At 28.7% G+C, this 25,441-nt stretch overlaps 1 protein-coding gene across 8 annotated transcripts in view; it reads right to left on the bottom strand.

The window, feature by feature from the left end:
- Positions 1–24,093, bottom strand: part of LOC141537607 (disintegrin and metalloproteinase domain-containing protein 10) — a 57,960-nt gene extending 33,867 nt beyond the window's left edge. For 3 of the 8 annotated variants that reach the window (XM_074258695.1, XM_074258701.1, XM_074258700.1), the window contains exons 1-4: positions 23,369–24,093; positions 19,214–19,548; positions 13,006–13,159; positions 9,186–9,304 (exon numbers count right to left, since the gene is read on the bottom strand). In XM_074258695.1, the coding sequence (XP_074114796.1) occupies positions 9,186–9,304; positions 13,006–13,159; positions 19,214–19,310 (370 nt within the window). In that variant the 5' untranslated portion in view covers positions 19,311–19,548; positions 23,369–24,093. Of the gene's footprint in view, positions 1–9,185; positions 9,305–13,005; positions 13,160–19,213; positions 19,549–19,670; positions 19,810–20,870; positions 20,945–23,368 lie in introns of those variants that run through there. The other 5 variants (XM_074258697.1, XM_074258698.1, XM_074258699.1 and 2 more) reach the window with 5 other exon arrangements.
- Between the last annotated feature and the right edge of the window lie 1,348 nt (positions 24,094–25,441).

Below are 25,441 nucleotides of genomic sequence, written 5' to 3'. Positions count from 1 at the left end.
AGAAATAAAATAATACAAAAAGAAGAACAAAAGTTTAAAGAACGAACTTTAAAACGAGCAAAGGAGGGTACGGATGAAGAATCAAGATGATTTTATAGATCTATATCTCGTTTTTTTTTTTATTTTTTTTTATTTCTCCTCTGTCTCGGGGTGGCTTTTTATTACCCAAGGATTTTATTCCGGGTCCTCATTGGCGAAACTTTTGAATTGAATCTTTGAGAAATGGCGCTCGCGGTTTGAGAATAAACTTTCAATGCGATTTATTCTTAGTCGCTGATATCATTAGGCGATTGATCTTCCTGAAAAACTTTTCAACCAGGTCGTATGATACAGACAATATGGAAAATTTTTTACTTTGATCTTGAAATATCAAACAGAGGAGTTCGAACTTTTTAAGTGTTGGATTACATTAAATAAATCTTTTCTTTATAGAAAAAAATTCGTAGAGATTTTCATGAAAATTTACACGAGAAAGTACGGATTGATATAGGAATCCATAAAATTTAATGGAGGAATGTATGGATTTATGTAAAAATCCAGGAAACTGTAAGCCCATGAATTCTTATATAACATCCACGTAAGAAGGTATGGCTACAGTGATAAAGATTTTCTTTAAAAATTACTGTTATAGATTCACGGTAATTAGGAGACGAATGGCACAACCTAATCATTTGTCGGTACACGGAAAAAATTAAACTGTAATGAACTATAAAAAATTGAAATATTCGTAAACTAATTATCAATTTTAGTGAAAAAACCCGTTTTTTACAACTCAGTAAAAATAACTGTCAAAAAAAGGTGGTGTGGTCAAGATAGCCAAAAATATATACAATTTAAGGACTCATTTTTTTTTCAACTTTGTCATTAAACTTTAATGAAGAACCCTATTCAATATCAAAGCTTGATATTGCTTCTTTTAGTTGTAATTAAAACATTTTGATTGACATTCAGACCAAATTTTCCCACTTTGGTCGGCCATATATTTACTTTTTTAGTAAACAGTGTTCTCACAGTGATTTTACGGCTGAGACAACGTATGTATGCACTGATAGAAAAACAATCTTGATTCAAGAAAATTTTTTTTTTTCAAAATTTGAACTCTTGAAACTACACTGATAGGAAATTTATGTTGACTCAAGAGATATTTTCTTGATCTAAGAATTTATTTTGGAAGACAAATGATTATTTTGCTTCAAGAATTTCTTGTCTTAATTTAGATTTTCTTGGCTTCAGAGCTATATTATCTTCAATCGATACATTTAGTTTTTCAACCAAAATAACATTATCGTTTAAAAAACTTAAAATAATTCATCAAAGTAGATTTCAAAAACTAAATAGTCTTTAATTGTTGTACCGAAAAAAAATTATTTCTTGGAAATAAGTAAATTAATGACTCAACAAAAAGCCATTGTTAACACAAGTCGGTAACATCTTGAATCAATGTTATCGCCTATCTTGAACCAAGAGACAAAAATTCTTGAAATAAATATATCTATATATAGTTTCGAGAGTTCAAATTTTGAAGAAACAAACGTTTCTTGAATCAAGATTGTTTTTCTATCAGTGTAGATATAGATATATTTCTTTCCCACTTACTTACGCGCACTAAATTTACCAAACTAACTTTTTATTTCCATGCGTGGATATTTTTAATGCCGTATAAAATTAATTGGTTTTTTAATTACCATCGTTTGATTGATGCCAAGTCTTTTTTGGTACAAAATATAATGAATCTGTAAGTTAGGAGATTATAAATTTGAACACCCTATTATCTGGTGATGATTTAAACAATGTCTAAAAGAGAGGAAGCTAACGGGGAGCTTTAAAAATTATAAATATTTATAATTTATTTATTCCGAAACTCGTCAATAATTATTGAAAACTAAAATAAAATAATAGGCAACTGTGAACTAACAACGTTTTCAGTACTGCTGTTGTTGGGTCGCCAGATACCACGCTGTGTGGTAAAAAAGTTTGAGATGGCGCTGATGGTTTTTTCCTCGACTAAAATTACTACAGGTTGGAGTAGATCGTATAAATAATGCAGTGTCGTCTTCGGCAAAAATAGTGACAAACATAAATATATTAACAAATTGTTCTGTAATAGGAACAGCAGAAGTTGTTTATTGCTCACTATTGGCCCGTTACCATGCCTCCATATTTCACTTTGTCGTAGTAGTAAATAAGACTGCAAGCGCTGAGTACTCCAGAGCTGTGCTACTGACAACGCGATAACCTCAAAAGTAATTTTTTTAATTTCCATTTTTCTTGCTACCATATCATAGAATTATAACTTATTTATCCATTTTATAAGCCTTTTGTGATTCAGAAAATTTTGGTAGCGAATGGTTCATACTATCTGTAAGTTATCATGCCTGGATTTATCAAAAAAATAGAAGTATTCATGAATGAAATTTAAATAATTTTTTTCTAACGCAATAACTCAGAAGCTTTTCTACACCCGATACAAAGTGAAGCATCTGTCTGAAAAAAACAATACCCAAACAGCGGAGTACAACAATAATTCCTGGATCTGTCGGAGTATAACACAAAAGGTGTCTTGTAGAAATATAAATCGTCGTCGAACACGAGATTATCGGAAAAAACATTAGGTTAAAGGTATAGAGAAAAATAACAGACGACTCTTTTAGTCTACACATAAATACATGTTTCTATGTGTTCATCCTATATGTACTATGGTATTGCGAAAGGAGAGGATAGGAGATACGAAAATAATGTCATTTGACAGTGGGATAACGTATGATCTCTCTTAAACCACTAGCTTGCGCGGTATTTCATCTCTCTAGCCAGATGTTGTCGCCTTACATACGCCCGTCTATACAATTTACCACTTCATATTCATATATGATGTATTCACATAAATAACCTTATTTTCCAGGATGAAATTATACGACATTCCGTTATTTTTTCGGTTCGACGGATAGTTAGAAAATGGTTTCCTTTAGTTATATGCAAGAAAACAATTTAGAATTCCATTAAAAAATTCATATGGAAAAGCACCTTAGATTTTCGCATGATGTTTTTGGATGAATTCCTATCTTTCCTAGCTTTTCCATGAGATTTGCATGCTAGATTCAGCAAAACGAATTAATGTAATTACATATAATTCCATACAATTATACATAGCTATATCTAATTACACATAGTGCCATAAGCCAGAAAATAAAAATATAGGTAAAGTTTGGAAAACCCAAATGTGCAAGCCTCAAGCGCTCGTATTTTACATAAAATTAAATATTTGTTTATTTATTTTAAATTTCCCGCGTACAGTAATTATTTATGATGCGAATAAAACGCCCTCATGTGTTCCGTTATATCAACTACTGACAAGTCGATATGCACTAAATTAAGTGGGATAAATATGCGATAAATGATATTTCAATCATCAAAACTTGGACTGTTATGAAAAATAACAACAACTCAATAGCTGAAGCTTAAAAAAACATTTTTGAAGGTTAATTATGCTACAATGTTGATACAAGTGCCCAATCAACAGGAAATATAACAGAAGTAGATCATTATTATCTTGTTGAAACATTGATAAATCGGGTTTGGAAGTTTATCAAATAATATAATAATATATATTATTCAATAATAATGAAAAAAATTTTTTCCATTCACCGACTGAAAGAATGCAAATCTATGTGACCCAACTTCAAATTCCGGATTCTTCTCCGCAACTAATGGCTCACAGGAGGAACGGAAATCGAATAGCATTTCAAGGCGAACATGTATTTTAAAGCAAAGGGAAAACCCCTTTGCTTTCTTCAACCACTCGACGAACCGCCAAACCTCTCGAATATCCTCTTCACCCTCATACCCCGGAACTCACTCAAATCCTCTCAACGAGAACTCATCGGCAGCCATTTAACCATCAAGTAACCAGCCAACCGATCTTGCAGTCTCCTCTCTTCAACCCATTCATATTAGTGAGGGTTACATGCCAGTCTAACGACTCTCATCCTCGATCGAAGTGTCTTCTGAACCCTTTACCCTTCACTCTGCGCCCTTCATCATATTATGCAAGGTATGTTAACCTACCAATGGCTTAAGTGCTCCCATCAAGAGGCCAGGGACTAGAGGTTAGATCCTACATAAGAAGGCTTAAAGGCTTTGAGGTTAAGAATTTTAGAGTTCGCATTAGAAATTCTGATTCTATGCCTCTTGACTATAATTATCCGTCCAATTTTATTGAACTGCCAGTTGACATTTTAGAAATTTTAGAGGGTAAAGCGCATTACTAAGCTTAAGTGGCTTAGATCGCGAATTTGTGGCGTTCAGCGGATTAATATGCTTCAATAATGTTCAAATATGTTATATTCAGTTAGATGATAGTATATAATTTAATCATTGGAGATGGTAATAGATTAGGTGTAAAGAGGAAATTGATCTGCCAATTTGATTATAGGTTGCTTTGTAATCATCCTCAGTTTTTTACGCGCTGGTAATTACTTGGTTAAACTCGAATTTTTCATCAAGTATAATTCAATCAACGAATAAATTGATAAATATTGAAGGACTAAGTGATATCAGTGGGAAATTTTTATTAATAAAAGTATTTGATCGAAACGATGATTTTATGAAATTATAATTAATCATGTCGCTGCTTAAATAATTTAAGAGAAAACTTATCAATTAGTGTAAAATTACACACGAAGCTTTAAAATAATTGGATTGCAATCCACCCGAGTTGGATATTTTTTAAATTTATTAAATTACGTCCTCCTACTCGAAAAAGTTAATAACACTCGACAAAAAATAATATTATTGTGCTGTTAATAAAATATTATTTAAATAAACTTGAACATCTAGGATAAAAAATAGAACAGGTGATGGTATTTAAAAGTTATTAGAAGCTAAAGCCCTGACAATTCATTTTTCGAAATATTTTTCAAAATTTTTTCACCCGCGAAATTATTAAAATTCCCTGAAAGATTGTTAGTACCTTTGATAAAAAATAATCTTCGGAACTTAGAGATATATTTATTAGATCAGAGCTATCTGAATGTTGAAAAGTTATTTCAATGTAATTTACTGAATAATTACTTTCATGAAAATAAATAAATTAGCAAATGGGACTCGGAAATAAATTGACCGATTTAGCTGATCTTGTAAATTTATCTTCGGTATCCGCCCGTAGAATTTGTCTACTTTATTTAATTGAGATCGGTCGAGAATCGTCCCCGCGATCCATTTGGAACAAAGCACTGTTTCACATACTTGCATATGTTACATTTGTCGCCAATTCATTTTTCTGCTCGACAAAATAAATCCTTTCTAAAGTTCATCTTAATTTTGATATATGACCGACTCTAATAAATTTTTTAATAAATTCACGTGAATATTTCTTTATTATCTAATCAACAATTTGATACATTTGTCGAAATAAATATTTCTCTTAAAAATATTATTTATTACATTACAATAAATCGTAGTTTTCTAAAGATCAGACTTCGGACCTTTTAGAACATATGAAGAATTATCTTCATGCAATTACTTCTTGACTTATGACCTGTAGAAGTTTCACGTAAGCTTTTCTTTAGAAATCGATAACTTGCCTTAAAATCGACTCAGAAATCTCAACAAAGAATGAAATGTAGCAGAAATGATTGATTAATTGTCCAGTTTTCTTCTCGAAAAAATTTTTACCATAATTTTTGGATTATTTTGGAAAAAACTGAATGTTTCAATTTTTTTCCAACTTATTCTCAATAAAAATCTGAATTTCTGCTGCTGCAATAAAAAATTCTATTTTTTTTTTTTTTTTTATTCATTCAATTTCATTATTTTGAAGTATTTTTGAGGTTAATTAAAACTCGTGGTATTTTACATTACTTGTGGTTTGGGAGACTTTGGAATCGTAATTACAATAACCTTTTGTCCCTGAGAGCTCAGAATCCCACTGGGATCTGTGAGCAAACTTCAATAGACATCTGGCTTCGAGAGCTTTTTTTTTTCTCAGCAAATATTTTTTTGTTCCAATGGTTTTTCCTAGTGCGATATAGTGTTTTCATACTTTTTCGTTACTCAATTGCACTCGACTCGAGAACTTTGCAAACTACATTCGTGCAGAGCTCAAACTACATAAAATTTATAAATTCCATTGTCCAGTACTTATCACTAGTGTAAGTAGATTTTTAAACTTTAATTCAGACTCAACTATTGCATTTCGATTTTTATCAAGTCTTTAAGCTTTATTATCTTTTGAAACTAATTAACGGTATTCTTAATGAGGATAGATATAACGATCAATATAAAAAAAAATAATTTAAATTATCAAATTCAAAAAGCGGATCTCTCAGGGTCGAAAAAATTATTTTCAATTAAGTTAATTGCACAGAAAAACAAATTTTCTTAAGTCAAGAGAAAAATTCTTGAATCAAGAAAATAATTTTTCTTGTGTCTTAAATGGAGTAAAATTTATTCAAGCCATTAAAAATTTTTTATTTTAAGAATTTTTTACTCAAATCAAGAAGATGGAATATAAAAGTTCTCTTGTAAATTCTAAAAAAACAAAAAAAAAAGATGAAATTAATTTATTATTTAATATTTCCACGTCATGCATTTAATTTTTTAATGATAAAAATTACAATACTATGTATTTGCATTACTTTACCTTAATTGAAAGTTGCAAAAAACGAAAAAAAATTTTTTTTGGAAATTCAAAAATTCATATTTTTGAAAAAAAGAAAAACACCCTTCTAAAATGTCAGGATCTTTTAAGATTAGTACTAAGTATTTAACAAAAAAAATTGAGCCCAAATTTTAATTCCGAACTTCATTTTTAACGATTTTCAAACTTTGACAAATTTGGCATTTTTCATAATTTTTTTTCTAAAATATCTTTTTTTCAAGAGTCCTAAGTGTGCCCTTTCGAACAAACAAAATGCCATTGCTGTGTCTGTAATAGCGTTCGAGATATTACAAAAACAAAATTGAAAAACTGGAAAAATTGTGAAATTTTGAATTTGCATATCTTTTTTATTTTATTTTAATCAATTTTATTGTAAAAAATGAGATTATGAGGCGTGCACTTTTGGATTTTCCAAACTTTTTAATTTTTCGTGTGATAATAAGAACAGGATGATGATTATCAAGGTCAATTAAGGACCAGCGGTATCCTTCCACAATGCAGTCTGTGTTCAAAAAGATTAAATCAAGGCATCTTTAATTAATGTTGAAGATAAAGTTAAACCGAACAAGTCCAAAATGTTCCAGCTAATTTTATTAATTTAATTTTTAAAGTTATTAATATTGAGCGTGTATTGAAAATTAAAAATTTTTTTTTTATATTCGACACACGTAATATGAAAAACATTGAAAACGCCCGCAATAAGTCTCTCTAAAACGACTATTGTGCTCAATGTTAAAATGGCTTAAATATTAAATATGCTGTGGAGTAACTACAAAACAACTTTCAGCGCATGAGATAAAATTTAAAAGCTGCTTTTCAAACTCTGACAGGGATTGTTAGTAGTTTTTGTTGTACGGGCTTTTGAAGTTTGTCGTAGGAGTAAAACGTTGTTAGTTGGATCCTTTCAAGCCCTCTTTATTTAATGGAAGTTAAATTGTCCCGAGTATCATTTTGGGGTAAAATTGACGGTGAATATTTATTTTATCGACACTTAATTTATTAATCATTTAATTTTGTAAAAATATTAATGATAATAAAGCTACTAATTCATTTTGATACCGCAAAAGTTTTGCCAAAATTGCGAATGGCCTGTGTCGCGATTTACTGGGTAATAAATTGAAAATTAACGGAAAAGGAAATTTATGGATAAAAAAGAATATAAGATAAGAGATAAAAGAGTTGGCAAGCAACCTATTGGTTGTCTTTTTCCTATCTCGGTTGCTGATTGTCTTTTAGGTTTGTTTATATTGCCATAAAGAGTTTTCCAGGTGGACGGAAAATTAAGCCACACGGTAGAATTTAATGTTGCGCAAGCTTATAGGTACTAAGGATTGCGAAAGCCAAAATATACGCTTCGGTAAATTTACCGTTTCCTTCCTATCTTTATCGGACTTGAAGCTTTCACGCTCCAGCGGATACACTATTATAACATATGTTTTCGTTATTTCTTACTCTGGTTTGTTTTTCATAATATTCGTTCGATAAACTTTCAAGCTCGAGTCATCATTGTTTCAAAAAGATAATAATGATCTACTTCTGTTATATTTCCTGTTGAATGGGCATTTGTATCAACATTGTGGCATAATTAACTTTTAAAAATGTTTTTTTTAAGCTTCAGCTATTGAGTTATTGTTATTTTTCATAACAGTCCAAGTTTTGATGATTGAAATATCATTTATCGCATATTTATCCCATTTAAGCAACAGTCTAATAAAAGTTAATGACGAATTAAAAATATTACGCGCACTAAATTTACCAAACTAACTTTTTATTTCCATGCGTGGATATTTTTAATGCCGTATAAAATTAATTGGTTTTTTAATTACCATCGTTTGATTGATGCAAAGTCTTTTTTGGTACAAAATATAATGAATCTGTAAGTTAGGAGATTATAAATTTGAACACCCTATTATCTGGTGATGATTTAAACAATGTCTAAAAGAGAGGAAGCTAACGGGGAGCTTTAAAAATTATAAATATTTATAATTTATTTATTCCGAAACTCGTCAATAATTATTGAAAACTAAAATAAAATAATAGGCAACTGTGAACTAACAACGTTTTCAGTACTGCTGTTGTTGGGTCGCCAGATACCACGCTGTGTGGTAAAAAAGTTTGAGATGGCGCTGATGGTTTTTTCCTCGACTAAAATTACTACAGGTTGGAGTAGATCGTACAAATAATGCAGTGTCGTCTTCGGCAAAAATAGTGACAAACATAAATATATTAACAAATTGTTCTGTAACAGGAACAGCAGAAGTTGTTTATTGCTCACTATTGGCCCGTTACCATGCCTCCATATTTCACTTTGTCGTAGTAGTAAATAAGACTGCAAGCGCTGAATACTCCAGAGCTATGCTACTTACAACGCGATAATCTCAAAGGTAATTTTTCTAATTTCCATTTTTCTTACTATCATACCACAGAATTATAACTTATTCATCGACTCTTATAAGTCTTTTGAGCTTCAAAAAGTTTCGGAAGCGTAAAATTTAGCGTTTGATATTAAAAGTTAATTTCAGGACCTTACCTTCGAGACCGCCGACGTAGACATGAGAGGGATCAAAAGCTATCGTGCCATTTGAAGTCTCGAAAAGAACCTCGTCGTCGAAGAGCGTCCTGTCCCTCGTCAAGCGCATTTTAAATACTCTGTCAAAGAAAATTTATTTATTATTAATAAGCTTGAATAGAGATGGTTTTAATCAGAGCTCCTGCGTTACGAAATTTATTCTCCTCCTTAATATTAAAACTAACTTTAGGGAATAATCAAACGGTTTTTGTGATGATTTATAATTAAAAGAAACAAAAATTTTGGAAAATCCAAAAATGCACGACTCATCATGCTCATTTAATTGTGAAATATTAATAAAATAAAATAGCTATCCAATTATTTGTCAATAAATAACAAAAATAACGAAAAACAAAAAAAAAACACATGAGTCGTGCAAAATAAAAAGAAAAAAAAAATTTTTAAAATAACAGCTGTACTAGGAAAGTGATGCACAGGCGCCCCTGGTGGAATAAAATGTACATAATATCTATAGATATAGATATATCACCATCCATGTTAATTTTATATGGATATATATAGATATACAGTCTTGTAGTTTTCGTTTTTTATTAATTGCAATTAAACGACACTGAATTAATTAATCATTCACATTCAGTGACCTACAATCGTCGATTAGAATTAAAAAAAATAAAATTTAACTCAAATAATGGATTTTTTCACAAGTTACAGTGTTTCCGGGTTTCACACATGACGGACAGGAAAATTTTTTGACCTATTTTGGTGTTTTTTTCAACTTCCATTGCAGTAAATCAATTTTTAAAAAGTATGGAATTAATCTCCATTAAATTATCTCGACAATAGTATGCAAAATATCTTGATTCCGTGAACTAACAAGGCTGTAATAATAAAAATATCCGCCAAAATGAGGCGAAAAAAATTTTTCGATCGTAAAGCACTCTCTGATGCTTCGCATCATGAGTCATGCAATTTACTGAGTATTTTATAATTTTTCCGTGAAAATTGGTTCATTTATTCAAAAGTTGTTGTGGTTTGAAAATTCAAAAAATCGTGTTTTATTAAACTTTTATCAGATTTTTGAGCTCAAAATAACACGAAAATTATATTTTTGAACTCGAAAAGCTGAGAAAAGTAATAAGTGAGAAAATTGCTTGACCTTGACGAGTCGGGAGTGAAGCGCTACCTAAACCGCTTCGCGTTATGAGGCGTGTAATACTTCCACCATAATTTTATCACAATATTTAGTCATCACGCAGCCATATCAGTTATATTTTCTTAATTACATAAATTTTGAATAGTCATAAAGTTCTCAGCAAATGCAATCTAGCAATTAACGCTAATTGCGGATAATATCGAATTGCCGGGAAATGTTACAAGAGAGTAATTTCGTGTCGTTGACAGTAATGCGGACAATGACTAGTAGCCTGAACTGCCTGTACAAATTATTCCCAGGCATTAAAGCCCAGTCCGTGCATACTACATGTAATACTCAATGCGATATTATATTAACGTATGTATCTATCGCAATATCTCGGTGGATATTGAGTCTGACGTTACAATGCAAATTTACTCTGGACCACAAAGTGCTATACTGTCTCTAACTCTCTTTGGCATTATCATCGTCCTCATCCACTCTACACTTCTCATCAAGGTACCAATCAATCAATCTTCCGATCACGCTCATAGATTTTCCTATGAGAGTTTATTTTTATTGTTTCGTTATTGATATTAATTACTCAGCAGGTTTTTTTTTTTTTTTTTTTAATCTACTTATGTTTTCCGTTTTCAATTAACTTTGTTCCGTTTCCGATGTGCTGACCTTTTTTTTTGTAAATTGATTAAAAATATTGCACGAAGTGACTTTGAAGTTTTTTTGTGGGGTATGAAAAATAATATAGAAAGGCAGTAAAGGGTGATTTAATTGGAAGTTTGTCGAACAAAGTTTACATACAAAGGCTTTGATCATTAAATTTGTAATGTAAAAAACTTCAATTTGATAGAAGTGATTTTAACTAAGAATAATTTTTTAATTTTAAAGAATGGTCACAGTATTATAATTTGAGAAAATTTAATTTATCATATTAATTTAAAAAAAAGAAAAATTAAATTTTAACCACGTCAATCCCATACTCGAGCAACTTTTTTCTTACCCAAGGATTCATCCAAATTATGATATCAATTATAATACAGCGAGATAATTTTTCAATAAATTATAAATCAGCAAAACTTTTCAATGATGTAAACAAATGAAAAATACGAATTTTTTTTATATTAAAAAACATATATTGGATATAAAAAAACTTAGATGACAATTTTTTGTATTCTGGGTGGAAAAAAACGTTTTTTTATTTTTTTTAGTGTGGTATTTTTACATTTTTTAAATATTATTTATGAATAATTATGAAAAAATCTTTAATTTTATCACTAACTAGCTGTTACTCGCCCGTTCCGCTGGGATTTATAGAATTGTATTTTTAGATCTAAACTTGAAATTTAATTAGAGTATTGTTTTGACTTTCACAAATTCCAAATTTCATCGAATTAGCATATACCTTTTATCCATGTAATTATTCCAGCTAATATTCATTGTAACTTTCAATGTGCAATCATTATAATGTTTGCGTGGCTTTTTTTCAAAAATGAATAATAATTGACACGAAGAAAAAAATTTGAAATGAGAATTTGGAGTCTATAGGAGCTATAGCTTGGAAATTAAAAATTTTTAATGTTAACACCCACCTTCGCAAACCCCTGTGAGATGAGCTATCGTAAAATTTGCCCATAGACTTTTTCTACATCTCTTACAGAAGATTCCTACCAAATTTGGAGTCGATAGGAGCTATAGTTTAAAAACGGGAATTTTTCATTGTTAACGCCCCCGCAACTCTCCTTGTGGGTGGAATTTTGTAAAATCCATTCTTAGCTGACCTCTACTCGGCGAAAGGAATATTCCTGCCAAATTTCAAATTTCTAGGTCTTATAGTTCCAGAGATATCGTGATGAGTGGCCATAGAAAGTATAAATAGATTGCGAAATATTCTATGTTTACAGTAATTTTTATAGAAAATTTCGTTGTGTATACAAAAAGATGATTTCTTCTTTTTTTAACTTTACTTCAACAAGCAAACTACTATCAAATTTGAAAAGAACTGTTTTAGGATGAATAGAATAAAAAGCAAAAACTTGAAATCAAAAACAATATTCCAATTGTTTGTTCATAGAAAAACTTTTTCGCTGTATCGTCGATCAAAATCAATACTATTATACAAACACGCACCGTAAAAAAAAGTATCAATCACTTAAATCATAGATTAAAAAAGAAAAAAAAATGGATGGATTGACATGGTCTCGTAATAAAACCGACTAGTTGCATACACGGTAAATTCGGAGGTTGTTAGTTTACTAGCGAACCAGTGTACTCTAGAGTAAATATTTATATTGAATAGAATGGAATTGAATTGAATTGAATTTTGTCACTCGTATGAAGTACAGGCGAGAGTTATACCAGCCAGTAATTCTGTAATACTAGTGGCCAGAGTTTGCCCAGCGAGCAGACGTGCAAAAAGATTGAGCCCAAGTGGACGAATTTATATTACATTGCCAAGTCGAGAAAAATCTATCAATGCTCTCTATTTAGTTCAATTTATACTCTAAAAATTCGTTTTCTCAGAAATTTTTTTTTACCAAAGTGATGATTGCTTTTTAATTGGGTTTTATGGAGATTTTAATTCACGTTTTATGGATCTCGCTGGAGGATTCCAGGATGAAAGGTATATGACGGCTTTAGATTTACATGAATCTTATAAGTCAATCCACGTACCTGTCAAAAGCATTGACATGTAAATTCAGCGTAGAACCGACTTCTTTTCCAATACCAGAAAAGTCGCGACGTGATCGGTCACGGTGACGCTTCAACGCTGCGGTGTCGTAAAAAGCTCCTGTGTAGTGACGTATGTATGTTGACTTTTTTATTTCTGTAAATATATTAAATGTTTCGTTAGCTTTTTTACTTTTTATTAATTTTTCTATGTTACTATTTTATATACAATTTTTAAAATACTTAAAAATAGGGCGTAATAATTTTAGTAAATAGTTTTTTTTATTATTAAGAAGTTAGTTTAGTAGATTGAAGTGAAAATCGATGTCAGAAAAAATTTGAGTTCTAAAATTGTAAACGGACACATCAGATCTTATTGGATTGCATATGAATTGATCAAATTTTTTTATATAGCCGTGGAGAATTTTTTTATAGATGATATAATAAAATTATTTAAACGGGGTTTTCAAATAAATAATTCCGAATTTGCGTAATAAAATAACCGAAAAATAGATTTCTTTTAGCAAAAATTAAATTAATCTATACACGAAAAAAAGTAAACTGTAATAAATAACAGTCGATTTATAATAAGTAATGATCAACTGCTAAAAATTACCACTTCAAACAGTAAAATCATGATTTTACTATTCACATTGTAATATTTACAATTTAAACCTTACAATTTACTCTTTACATGGAAGAAAATACTATTTCAAACAGTAATATTCGCCATGTAAATGTCTAAAATGTTAAAGTATAATAATTAACAATTCAGACTTTAATATTTATCATTTCGTACCTAAAAAATGATATTATGATATGTAAAAAGTATAGAATAAAGTTAGTCAATTTCTAATACAAGCAACGTCAATATTTACAAAGTAAAATGGTAAATTTTAAACGCAACGCTAAAAATCAAACTGTAATTATTGACTTGCTTAGACTGGTAAAATGTATATTTTAAAAGTATAATTTTTACTGTTTGAAACTGTAATTTTTAAAGATAAAAGAGTCGTTATTAACTATAGTGACAACTACTAATTACTTATTTTGGATATTAAATTATAAATTGTGGCTTTTATACTTTCTACATTAAGTTCTGTAATTTTTACATTTTTGCCACCCCGATGTCCGTTTTACTGTTTGAAACTATAAAAACTAACCGGAATCCGAGTGAATATTACAGTTTACTTTTTTCCGTGTACATTGATAAAAATAATAGTTTTTTATTATTTACAATATTTTCGAGGACTTTTAATTGAGAGAATTTTGAATTTACAATATGAAAGAGTAGATGGAAACTAAATTAATAAAAAATATATTTATAAACAAATAAAAAATATTGTTTCCATCTACTCTTTCACTTAATTCCATCTTCTCTTAATTTAAATAGCTTTTATTATAAAATTCAATTGGTTTTATTGTAAATAGAGAAGTTTATTATCGACAATCTAAATGGAATAAAAAAAACATTTATTGACGGAGGATTATAAATTACAATAATTACAATAAAAGTTTATAAAGACGGAATATTTATCAGATTGTTGGGAATATTTTAAAGAATATTCTCTCTAATCAGAATTATCTTCAGAGTCTCAATAAAATTAATTAAAGACAATTGTTTATTAAATTTTTATTTAAAAACTTTAAGCGACACCAAAGTTATGCGCTCACTAAGAACGCTCGAATTGCACGAAACAAAAAGCGGGCGCGCTAAGCGGCTGAAGCGCATGCGTTTACTATATGACATTTTAATATCCAGGAAGTTTAATATCCACCCCAGTAATTTACAAACAGATACTCGGGACCAAGTACTGAATCATCAAATAAATCTTTTGTATCACCAAAGTTCAAAAATTTGCACCCTTGAAATTTGAAGTTCAGGGTTATCTTGAAGAAATCTTTGTAATCTCACTTTAACTCAATTTTTGATAGAAACAATTCAAGATGCGCTAAAATTTGTCAGCCATCCAACGGTAGTAAATTTCCTGTGAGCGAATTTTACTAAGTTACTTATTAGGAAAATTTATTTGCGCGGCAATTCAAAAATTAACTCTATGAATATTAATTGAAGTGACTAAAAGAATTTAAATGGAATTTTTAAATAAATAATTTCGAATTTCGTAATAAATTAACCGAAAAATAAATTTCTGTTAGCGGAAATTAAATTGATTTATATTGATAAAAATAATAGAGTTTTTTATTATTTACAATATTTTCGAGGACTTTTGAAATTTGAAGTTCAGGGTTACCTTAAAGAAATCTTCATAATCTAACTTTAACTAAATTTTAGATAGAAACAATTTAAGATGCGCAAAAATTTGTCAGCCATCCAACGGTAGTGAATTTTCTAATATAAATCAAGTAGACCTCAATGCGTCACTCATCCCGACAGCTAGTAACGACTTCTATCTCACGTAGATTCAAATATGTGAGACATATGCCTCAAGCTTATGTTCACGTCCATGACAACTCATCAAATTACGAACCCTTTAGTCCACGTGCATAGAAATTCAACGTACGGACAGATAATTTTCACAGAGATCAATCAGTTCTCATTTCTAATGACATAATAATTTACCACACTGTTGACAATTTTGCTGAAAGGCGCTAAAAGTTAAGTTAACTATTTTAAGTAGCTATTCAGGAAGTAAAGCCGCGTCATTTTTCCATAACAGAGTTTCTTATGCTTAATCAATAAATTGATAAATTCGCAATTTATCTAAAAGTTAAACTCCATTTATCAGTTTTAGCATGTGGAAAAAACCGCTGACTCGGTATTTTTTTCCGCGGTAAACTTTGTACGGAATGCTGATAAATGTCTTTCTTACTTTTTCCTCAATAAAATAACCTCAAAATATATATTATTTCACTTACTTTTTTTATTCCTCTATCAAACTTTCGTGTAGTTTAAAACTCATTATCTTTTTTACAATCACTATTTTATTAATTTATCGTTTGTTTTTTTTCATCATTTTCGAAACTCCTTTCTATACTACTGCAGGAACAACTGCCTCATCCAACTTCCGTAATAATACTTTATAATCCTTTATCTACGTACATTATTTTTAATATTCATTCAAATGTTAAAAATATTAATAATAATTCTTAAGAGAAAAAAAAAAACCATTCGGAAGCCGAAATGAAAGTAGATTTCTTGATAAAAAAAAATGGATTTTTAAAGAATAATATACAACTTCTGTTACAATATAACAATTACATCAAAACAAATGCAGAAGTAAAATTTAATTAAATCTGTCTGAGAAAGTATGCAACTTTTGGCCCAGACTGGTGGTGAGGTAAAGAAATTAAAGTTTATTTAATAAGCTTTGAGATGCAATTTACAAAAATTTTACGAGTTATCGCATTTATTAGTTACTAGCTGTTACCCGCCCGCTTCGCTGGGCGCTTTATAGAATTGTATTTTTAGATCTAAACTTGAAATTTAATTAGAGTATTGTTTTGACTTTCACAAATTCCAAATTTTATCGAATTAGCATATGCCTTTTATCCATGTAATTATTCCAGCTAATATTCATTGTAACTTTCAATGTGCAATCATTATAATGTTTGCGTGACTTTTTTTCAAAAATGAATAATAATTGACACGAAGAAAAAAATTTGAAATGAGAATTTGGAGTCTATAGGAGCTATAGCTTGGAAATTAAAAATTTTTAATGTTAACACCCACCTTCGCAAACCCCTGTGAGATGAGCTATCGTAAAATTTGCCCATAGACTTTTTCTACATCTCTTACAGAAGATTCCTACCAAATTTGGAGTCGATAGAAACTATAGTTTAAAAACGGTAATTTTTCATTATTAACGCCCCCGCAATCCTCTTTGGGGTAGAATATCGTAAAATTCGTTCATAAATTATTTTTCATCACTTACAGAAAATTCCTACAAAATTTGGAGTCTGTAGGAGTTATAGCTTGAAAATTAAAAATTTTGATTGTTAATACCCACCCCCGCAACCCTCTGTGAGGTGAGATATCGTAAAATTCGTTTATAGATTATTTTTACATCTCTTACAGAAGATTCCTACCAAATTTGAAGTCGATAGGAGCTATAGTTTAAAAACGGGAATTTTTCATTGTTAACGCCCCCGCAACCCTTCTTGTGGGTGGAATTTTGTAAATTCCGTTCTTAACTGACTTCTACTCGGTGAAAGGAATATTCCTGCCAAATTTCAAGTTTGTAGGTCTTATAGTTCCAGAGATATCGTGATGAGTGACTATATCTATAGAAAATCTATATATATATATATATATATATATATATATATATATATATATATATATATAGATTTCGCAAAGAAACAGTAAAATTGCCAAGTTAAGGATTTCGATGAATTCACATTTCTGTTATTCCTAAACTATTTAATTTAAAAAAATACACAAGTATGCAAATTAAAGCTTGCTTAATAAGCTTTCAGAAACGATTTACAGGAATTTGATAGGATATCGCGTTCAGTTTTTATTGATCGAAAATACGGTAAAAGTGAAAATTTTTGCGATTTTGAAAAATTTTTGAATTGCTGTCATTCCTGATTTAAAAGTTACTTTTGTTTTCTTGGTTCGCAAAATGAGTCGTGCAATAGAAAACAAAAAAAAAAAAAAAAAAAAAAAAAATATCCGTATAATTTTCTCTAAATTTTCAATAGACAAGTTCGTTTTATTCATCCACGTGTTTCCAGTTTCTAGCCATATACACATATATGTGCCATGAGTGGAATAACAACGCAATGTCCACCTACTTCCGGAAGTGACATGTGGCTGCATCGTTAAATTTCATACTCAGTATTTTATGACAAAGTAAAAGAAAAGTTAACTTTTTTCATTCTATTCAATGTGAATTTTTTGTCGAATAGTTTTTGTATTTTTCATCCCCAAACATTTACAATTTTTTATCATCATCCAGGATTTATAATTTCTGCAGAATTAAATACAACAGAAATTACAGTATATTTATCAAAAATAATATTCAAAGCGAAATAGTTCAAATTGCGGATAGTGATACGAAAAAAAATGGAAATAAAGCCGGCGTAGCTCGGATTTGGAATGCTTTTAATTAAAATGAAAAATAATTATATTTTAACAAGCTATTATTAAAAAATAATGAAGCCTGGAATTTGAAGAATTAGTTGAATATGCTGAAAAATGATAATACTTTGAATCAAGAGATGAAAAACGAATAATTGGAATAAATACCACCTAATTAGCTTTGTATTCAGCCATTGAATAACGTTTCCTGATACAAATATTATGCATTTCTTTAAAACATCTGTGTTAAGATTTTCTTCGACTGAATAGAAATATTTTCTTTGAATTTTCGCATTGCTAAAACCATAAGGGCGTATCTCAAAGTATACGCCTTTATGGCATTGCAGAACCAAAAGGGCGTATAAACAAATTTTTTTTTGCTCCAATCAATATAAAAATACTAAAAACATGAAAATCTATGAAGAAAACGAAAACAAAATTTTTTTTAATATACGCCCTTATGGTTTTAAGAAAAATTTTTTTTAAAGTCATAAGGGCGTACCTATTTTTTCGATTTATTATTAATTATAGATCAGAGTAAATAATAAATGTTACGGGTGATGATAAATATCACACCACAACTTAATTTATCTGAAAAAATATTTATTTAAGTAAAAAAGAAAAATTTTGAATTGATTTTTGATCTACTCTTAAGTTTCTTATAATTTTAATAATTCCAAAATTTATCATTAAAAATATAAATAATTCAAAAATTTAAAAAATTTGATTTTTTTCTTACTCTGGCATGTAATTGATAATAAACTGAAAAAATAGGATACACCCTTATGACTTTAAAAAAAATTTTTCTTAAAATCATTTTAAACAACGATTTTAAAAATGTTATTCTGAATAATTACCAAATGGAATGAAATTTCGATATGTTCACTCTATTAAAATTCACCTTTACGTTTGGGTCAAGCCGAATGGGGCTTTTTCTTGAAAAAAAAAAAAAAAAAAAAAAAAAAAAAAATATATCTTACAGGAGGACATTACTTTTTCTAGTGTAATAAAATACCATTAAAGATCAAAAGCTGACAAATTATAGTGGTATTTTATTTGGTCTAATAATAAATAAAAAGTAAAAATCTCTTGAATAGAATAAATAACAATAAATGGCCTGTAAAATAAAGAAGTCTAAATAAATTAGTACAAATGAATATATATTACCTTCATTAGGTATTAATAGTTGCGGATAAAGTGGCGAACCAAGGACAAATGACAGCCGTACAAGTAGTAACATTAATACCACAAACTTGTGCAACATTTCTGTTTCTAAAGATACTACACAGGTACATGTAAATAATTCCGGCAAGGGTGGAACTCGTAGTGGTGCACAAACTTTAAAGTAACTTCAATCTTCTCTCCCAGTTTAGTTGTTTGGCTCTTGCTTTCAGTTTACCTGTTTATCTAGGCTTCCGTCTATCAAGTTTCCACCATCACGTTACTCTCTTCTTTTTACCCATTTTTTCCTCCATTCAAACTCACTGTATACTTTTCGACAACTAAAATAAAATTAGAATTCATAAAAAATCCACTCGAGCAAATAACCAAACTTTGTTTAAATACAAACTTTTTCCGTAAATAAATATATAGCTTTAATTAAAATTTTTTTTAATTTAATTACTTTTCTATTTTGATATTGTCCTCGGCAATAAATCATTTTATTTGCGGTGAATTTAATTGGATATCAGTTTCATTTAAAAATACTGAAGATTATTTCAATAGAGTTTTTCATTTCTGGCCAATTAGCTCGTAATTGATAGCTGAAATTGATACGAAGATCTTAATAATAGATGATATTGTTTTTCTGATAACAAAACGAACTTTAATCCTACGATTATTTGGTAGTAATTATTTAAAAAAAATTATTTTTTGAGTAAGTTTGTGTAATTTTGCCAAAAATTTGAATAAAAAATAATTAATTCAAATTTTTGACTTATTTATAAGTGGAGATAAAAATTTAGGAGAAGCTTGCACAAAGTTGTACAGACCCGCTTGATATGAAAATTGATTATCAACAAGGAGGAATTTTCTGATGAAGTATGGTTGATTAAAAAATTTTAGACGACTCAGAAAAAAATTTTTTCATTAAATTTTAAGAAAGTTTTAGTATGAAAGTTTTATAAAATTTCATAAAAAATTTTGGTTATTATTTACAAGTGCACGGAAAGAACAAGATGACACTGGATATAATCTCAGATTATACTCAGTGATATCTGTGGTGAAAAAATTTCAGATAGTAGCTAAAAATATTTCAGATTATACTCATTATAATCTGGATTATACTCATTATAATCTGGATTAAACTCATTACAATCTGGATTATACTCATTATAATCTGGATTATACTAGCTACTATCTGAAACTTTTTTTCGCTCAGTATAATCTGGGATGATATCCAGTGTCATCTTGTTCTTTCCGTGTGGGGTCCATCATTTTAATTTTAATTTTTTTTAACGAAATTTTTTTTTTTGAAAATTTTGGTATATTTTTTTTTGAAAATTTCGATACATTTTTTTTTGTAAATGCATAAAAAATGAACAATTAAAAAAAAATTGACTCAAGAATTGATTAAAATGACAAATTTAATAAATTAATTTATCTTTTGAAAGTAGAATATATAATAAAATCAGGTAATTTTTCTCATTAAAAAAAAAAAAAAAAAAACAATAAAATTTGGAGAAAATTTTATACACCTGCAGAATATTATTCAAATATTTACAAAAGATATCTTCATCCCGCTTATCTAAAGCCTTTGTTTTTCGTTTACTTCAATTTATAAATCAGCGATTTATTATTTATTATTCCTTGAATTTATAATTACCGAAGCGTAATCTCATGAAAGTCTCCGGAAAACCAGAAACAGATTAAGGGCGATTAATGGAATGATTGTGCTTATTTAATATACCGAGGAGCTTAGTGCTGCCTTACACTTTACAACAGACTAATTTATAAATAAATAAAAAATTTGAACGGATTAGTATCACCGAAAATTCGTATAAAAATGTAGAGTCTCAACTTTTCCACGTCTTTTTCAATGTATAACGAAGGAACATGGAATAAAAAAGGGTAATTTAAAATTATGTAAAGAAATTAGGTTTATTAAAATTCTAAGCATGACTTCTTGTTGCATAATTTACATAAGTAATTAAACCATCTCATTAAAATTAATTTCCATAACTTGGACAAAAAATAAATGAGCTGGGAGAAAAAAAGTTAAAAATAGCCTTCTTCTCGTTTGTTTGAACTTAAATTCCGTTTGTTAACAAGTGTCGAAGAATAAGGAGCGTGTGAAGAACCGAAAAAATTATTTCTAAGAAAAAAAGTAGCAGTTTTAGTTTAAAAAATTAAAAAATAGTTGAATAAACTTTTTTAACAAAAATTTTCACAAGAGTTGAGTTATAAACATGACACTACGGAGACTAAGTTTGCCTTCCAGCGGTTTTTATATTATTTTCTTTAGAAAAATAGAGCCCGTGGTACAACATAACATCTCATTATTTCGTTGGAAAAAAGATTAGGACCTTTTTTTTTCCGCTAAAGTGACATTGTAAGTTCACAGATTCTCAGATTTAACCACAAATTAGTACCAGGTAATATTTTAAGCTGCTAATGGCAAGAAGAAACGCAATGTGTGTTAAGATGCGCAGAAAAAATTTTTAATTTTTTTGCTTTAATTACTAAGGAAATTTTTTTTAAAACGAAGAAAAAGATTTTGAAGTATGAGTTATTTTGCGTTACTAATGCCAAAAGGGCGTATAAAAAAAATTTTTTTCCTTCAACCAACCGAAAAATGTTCATAACATTCAGATCTGTATCTTTTTTTTTTTAAGGCTAATAATTAATTTTGTTTCAAAAAAATGATACGTCCATTTGGCTTAAAAATTTTTTTGTCTTATAGCCAAAAGGGCGAATACAAAAAAAAATTTTATAAATCTTATTTTAATTATTATTATTATTTCCAATCATCTAAAAAATTAAAATGACACTTGATTTTTTTTAGAATTTAATGCAGAATTTTCTCTGATTTTTCTTTTGTTTGTAAAAAATTTCTTTTACCCCCACAAATCAATTTTAAACTCCTCCACCTCAAAAATTCTCAAAAACCGCTTTTATAAAAAATTCTTATTTTAATTTTTTTCTCCCCTCCAAAATTCCTCCAAAAAATAATCCGACCCCTCAATTTCTTCAGAATTTCTCTTAAAATCTCCCCGAATTTTTCTTTTATTTCTAAAAAATTTTCTTCGCCCCCAAAAATGAATTTTAAACTCATCTACCTCGAAAATCACTTCTTCATACAACTCTTATTTTAATTATTACTCTCCTTAAAATTTTTCCAAAAATATAAACTCACTCATTAATCCCTCCAAAATTTTTTCCAGAATCTTCTCCAATTTTTCTTTTATTTTTAAAAAATTTTCTTCATCCCCAAAAATTAATTTCAAACTTCACTTTTCGTACAGATTTAAATGTTATAAATATTTTTAGTTTAGTTAAAGTGAAAAAAAAAAATTTCTTTTTGAGAATCCAGATATCACTCAGTATAATCTAGATTATAATGAGTATAATCTAGATTACAATGAGTATAATCCAGATATCACTCAGTATAATCTGGATTGTACTAGTTACTATCTGAAAAATTTTTTCACTCCAGATATCACTGAGTATAATCTGGGATGATATATTGCTCGTTACTTTTTTTTTTTTTTTGGTTAAATAAATTATTGAAAATTGGAGAATGAATTTTGATTCAATTATCAATATTGAAAAAAATTTTTTAATTGTAGGGCGCTCACGAATTTTTTGCATATTGGAAATTAAAAATTTAAAAAACGTAAAGCAAATTTCAAAAATGAAAAAATTTTTATTGAAATCCTTTGATAATATTGTTGGATGGCATGTAAAAAATATAGTAGTGAAAAAGTAGTGTAAGAATATAGTAGTGAAAATCAAACAAATTCCAAAGCATGTCCGATCATTGTTGTGTGAGCAAATGAATAATTTATTGCAGAATTCGATTTAATTTAATTAATAAAATATAAGTAATTTCCATTAAAATCTCTAAAATTTGGTCCATCGTATAAAATTCACATAATAAATTCAATTATTACATTCAAAGTTGCTCTAACTTCCAATTAAAAAGTCATGAAAAACGTAGCTCAAAGCATAAACTAAAAGCGGGTAAAAATGGACCATTGGATTAGTTTGTCTAAAAAATAAAATTTCTTTTCTAAAAACAATTTTAAAGGAATTTTAATTTGTGCGCAATTTTAATAAAAAATTTTTCTTTTATTTAATAAAATTAAAAAAAATTTCTTTTACCTTACAAAGACAATATTTGATTTCACCCCACTCTTCACTAGTGTTTAAAAATTCTAATATTCTCACAGTAATATTTAACATTAATTAATAAATATTAATTTGAAATAAAATTCCCGCCAATGCGGAAAAGGCAGCATTGAAATGAAATTTAATTAAAATATACCTTAATAATAAAATAATGCCGATGATAACAATAGCGATAATAGCCAACTGTCATTACAGATAAATGATAGTGGTAATTATTATAAGCTCGATTGCTCGGACTAGTAATTGAATCGGAATGGCACGTAAACGTATTGTACTACTATGGCTCGGATAGCTTAAATATTGTACTATTGTACTGGGTGATTATAACGTAAATTACAGCAGACAATTACGGATTGTAAATTGAAAATAGATTCCCTATACCATCAGAAAATGAACCCAAACAATTCAACTATTGACGTCAGTACAACTATATATGCATAAAACAAATATTGTAGCTAAGTAAATACGCTTGATAAAATACACGTGGTTTCAATACTGCACATCATAAGTTTGCCGAACAATATTTAACGAGAACTATGTATGGTACAATAGTCAAACAATTATCACTTGGAAAAAAGAAATAAAAATGGAATTTACTGGGACAAATGTTTAACAAGTGGTATTTTGCGGTATCGAGTTCCAGTTGGGGAGGTGTGACGAAATATTATATTTGATCAAACGAGTGCAAACACCCACTCGGTAGGAGCGCGCTCGGCGCACTAAACTTTAAAGTTATCTGTGGTTATTCGCTTTATATCATATATAGTATCCAGTTCAGTCAGGGGTTACTTCTGCGCCGTGTGTCTGACTATAGCGGTGATTACTCTACTGGAGGTGGTAACTACTACCAGTTGATTTCCGCAAGTAAAGTCCAATTTTTACGCGTATTAAAAGGCAATTCGATTTTAGATATTTACTTCGTGTGACCTCGAGTGTTAAATTTCGATACACTTTTTTTCACTGAGCTACTTATTAGAAGAATTTATTTACGCGGAAATTAAAAAATTTATCATATGGAAATTAATTGAAATTACTAAAAAGATTTAAACAAATAATTTTTAATTTCGTAATTAATTAACGGAAAAATTGATTTTTTTTCAGCGGAAATTAAATAAATTTATATTTTTTAAAATTATAGTGTTTTATTATTTAAAAAATTTTCAAGGACTTTTAACTGAGAGAATTCCGAATTAACACAATGAATGATAAAAAAACAATCTTGATTCAACAAACTTTTTTTCTTCAAAATTTGAACTCTTGAAACTATATATAGATATATTTCTTTCAAGAATTTTTGTCTCTTGGTTCAAGATAGGCGATAACATTGATTCAAGATGTTACCGACTTGTATTAACAATGGCTTTTTTTTGAGTCATTAATTTACTTATTTCCAAGAAATAATTTTTTTTCGGTACAACAATTAAAGACTATTTAGTTTTTGAAATATACTTTGATGAATTATTTTAAGTTTTTTAAACGATAATGTTATTTTGGTTGAAAAACTAAATGTATCGATTGAAGATAATATAGCTCTTAAGCCAAGAAAATCTAAATCAAGACAAGAAATTCTTAAAGCAAAATAATCATTTGTCTTCCAAAATAAATTCTTAGATCAAGAAAATATCTTTTGAGTCAACATAAATTTTCTGTCAGTGTACAATTAGGAAGAGTAGTTGAAAACAATATTTTTTATTTGTTTATAAATACATTTTTTATTATTTTAAATAGCTTTTATTATAAAATTCGATTGGTTCAATTGTAAATAGAGAAGTTTATTATCGATAATTTAAATGGAATAAAAAAAAATATTTATTGACGGAGGATTATAAATTACAATAAAAGTTTATAAAAACGGAATATTTATTTGATTGTTGGAATTATTTTAAAGACTATTCTAACTAATCGGAATTATCTTCAGATGATACTCAATGCGGTTACGTGAAATAATACTTAATAACACTGCATGTAGATTCCGTATAAAAGTTTAGTGGCTGTTGATGAAAGATGTGATGGAATATGATCGATATAATAGTAATGGAAGTACAG

The sequence above is a fragment of the Cotesia typhae genome, unplaced genomic scaffold (assembly GCF_013202065.1).
Source record: "Cotesia typhae breed Kobodo isofemale line unplaced genomic scaffold, CoteBio_Ctyphae scaffold_91, whole genome shotgun sequence".
NCBI lineage: Eukaryota > Metazoa > Arthropoda > Insecta > Hymenoptera > Braconidae > Cotesia > Cotesia typhae.
Note: the sequence above shows the minus strand (reverse complement) of the source record. Positions and strands in the feature narration are given on the sequence as shown.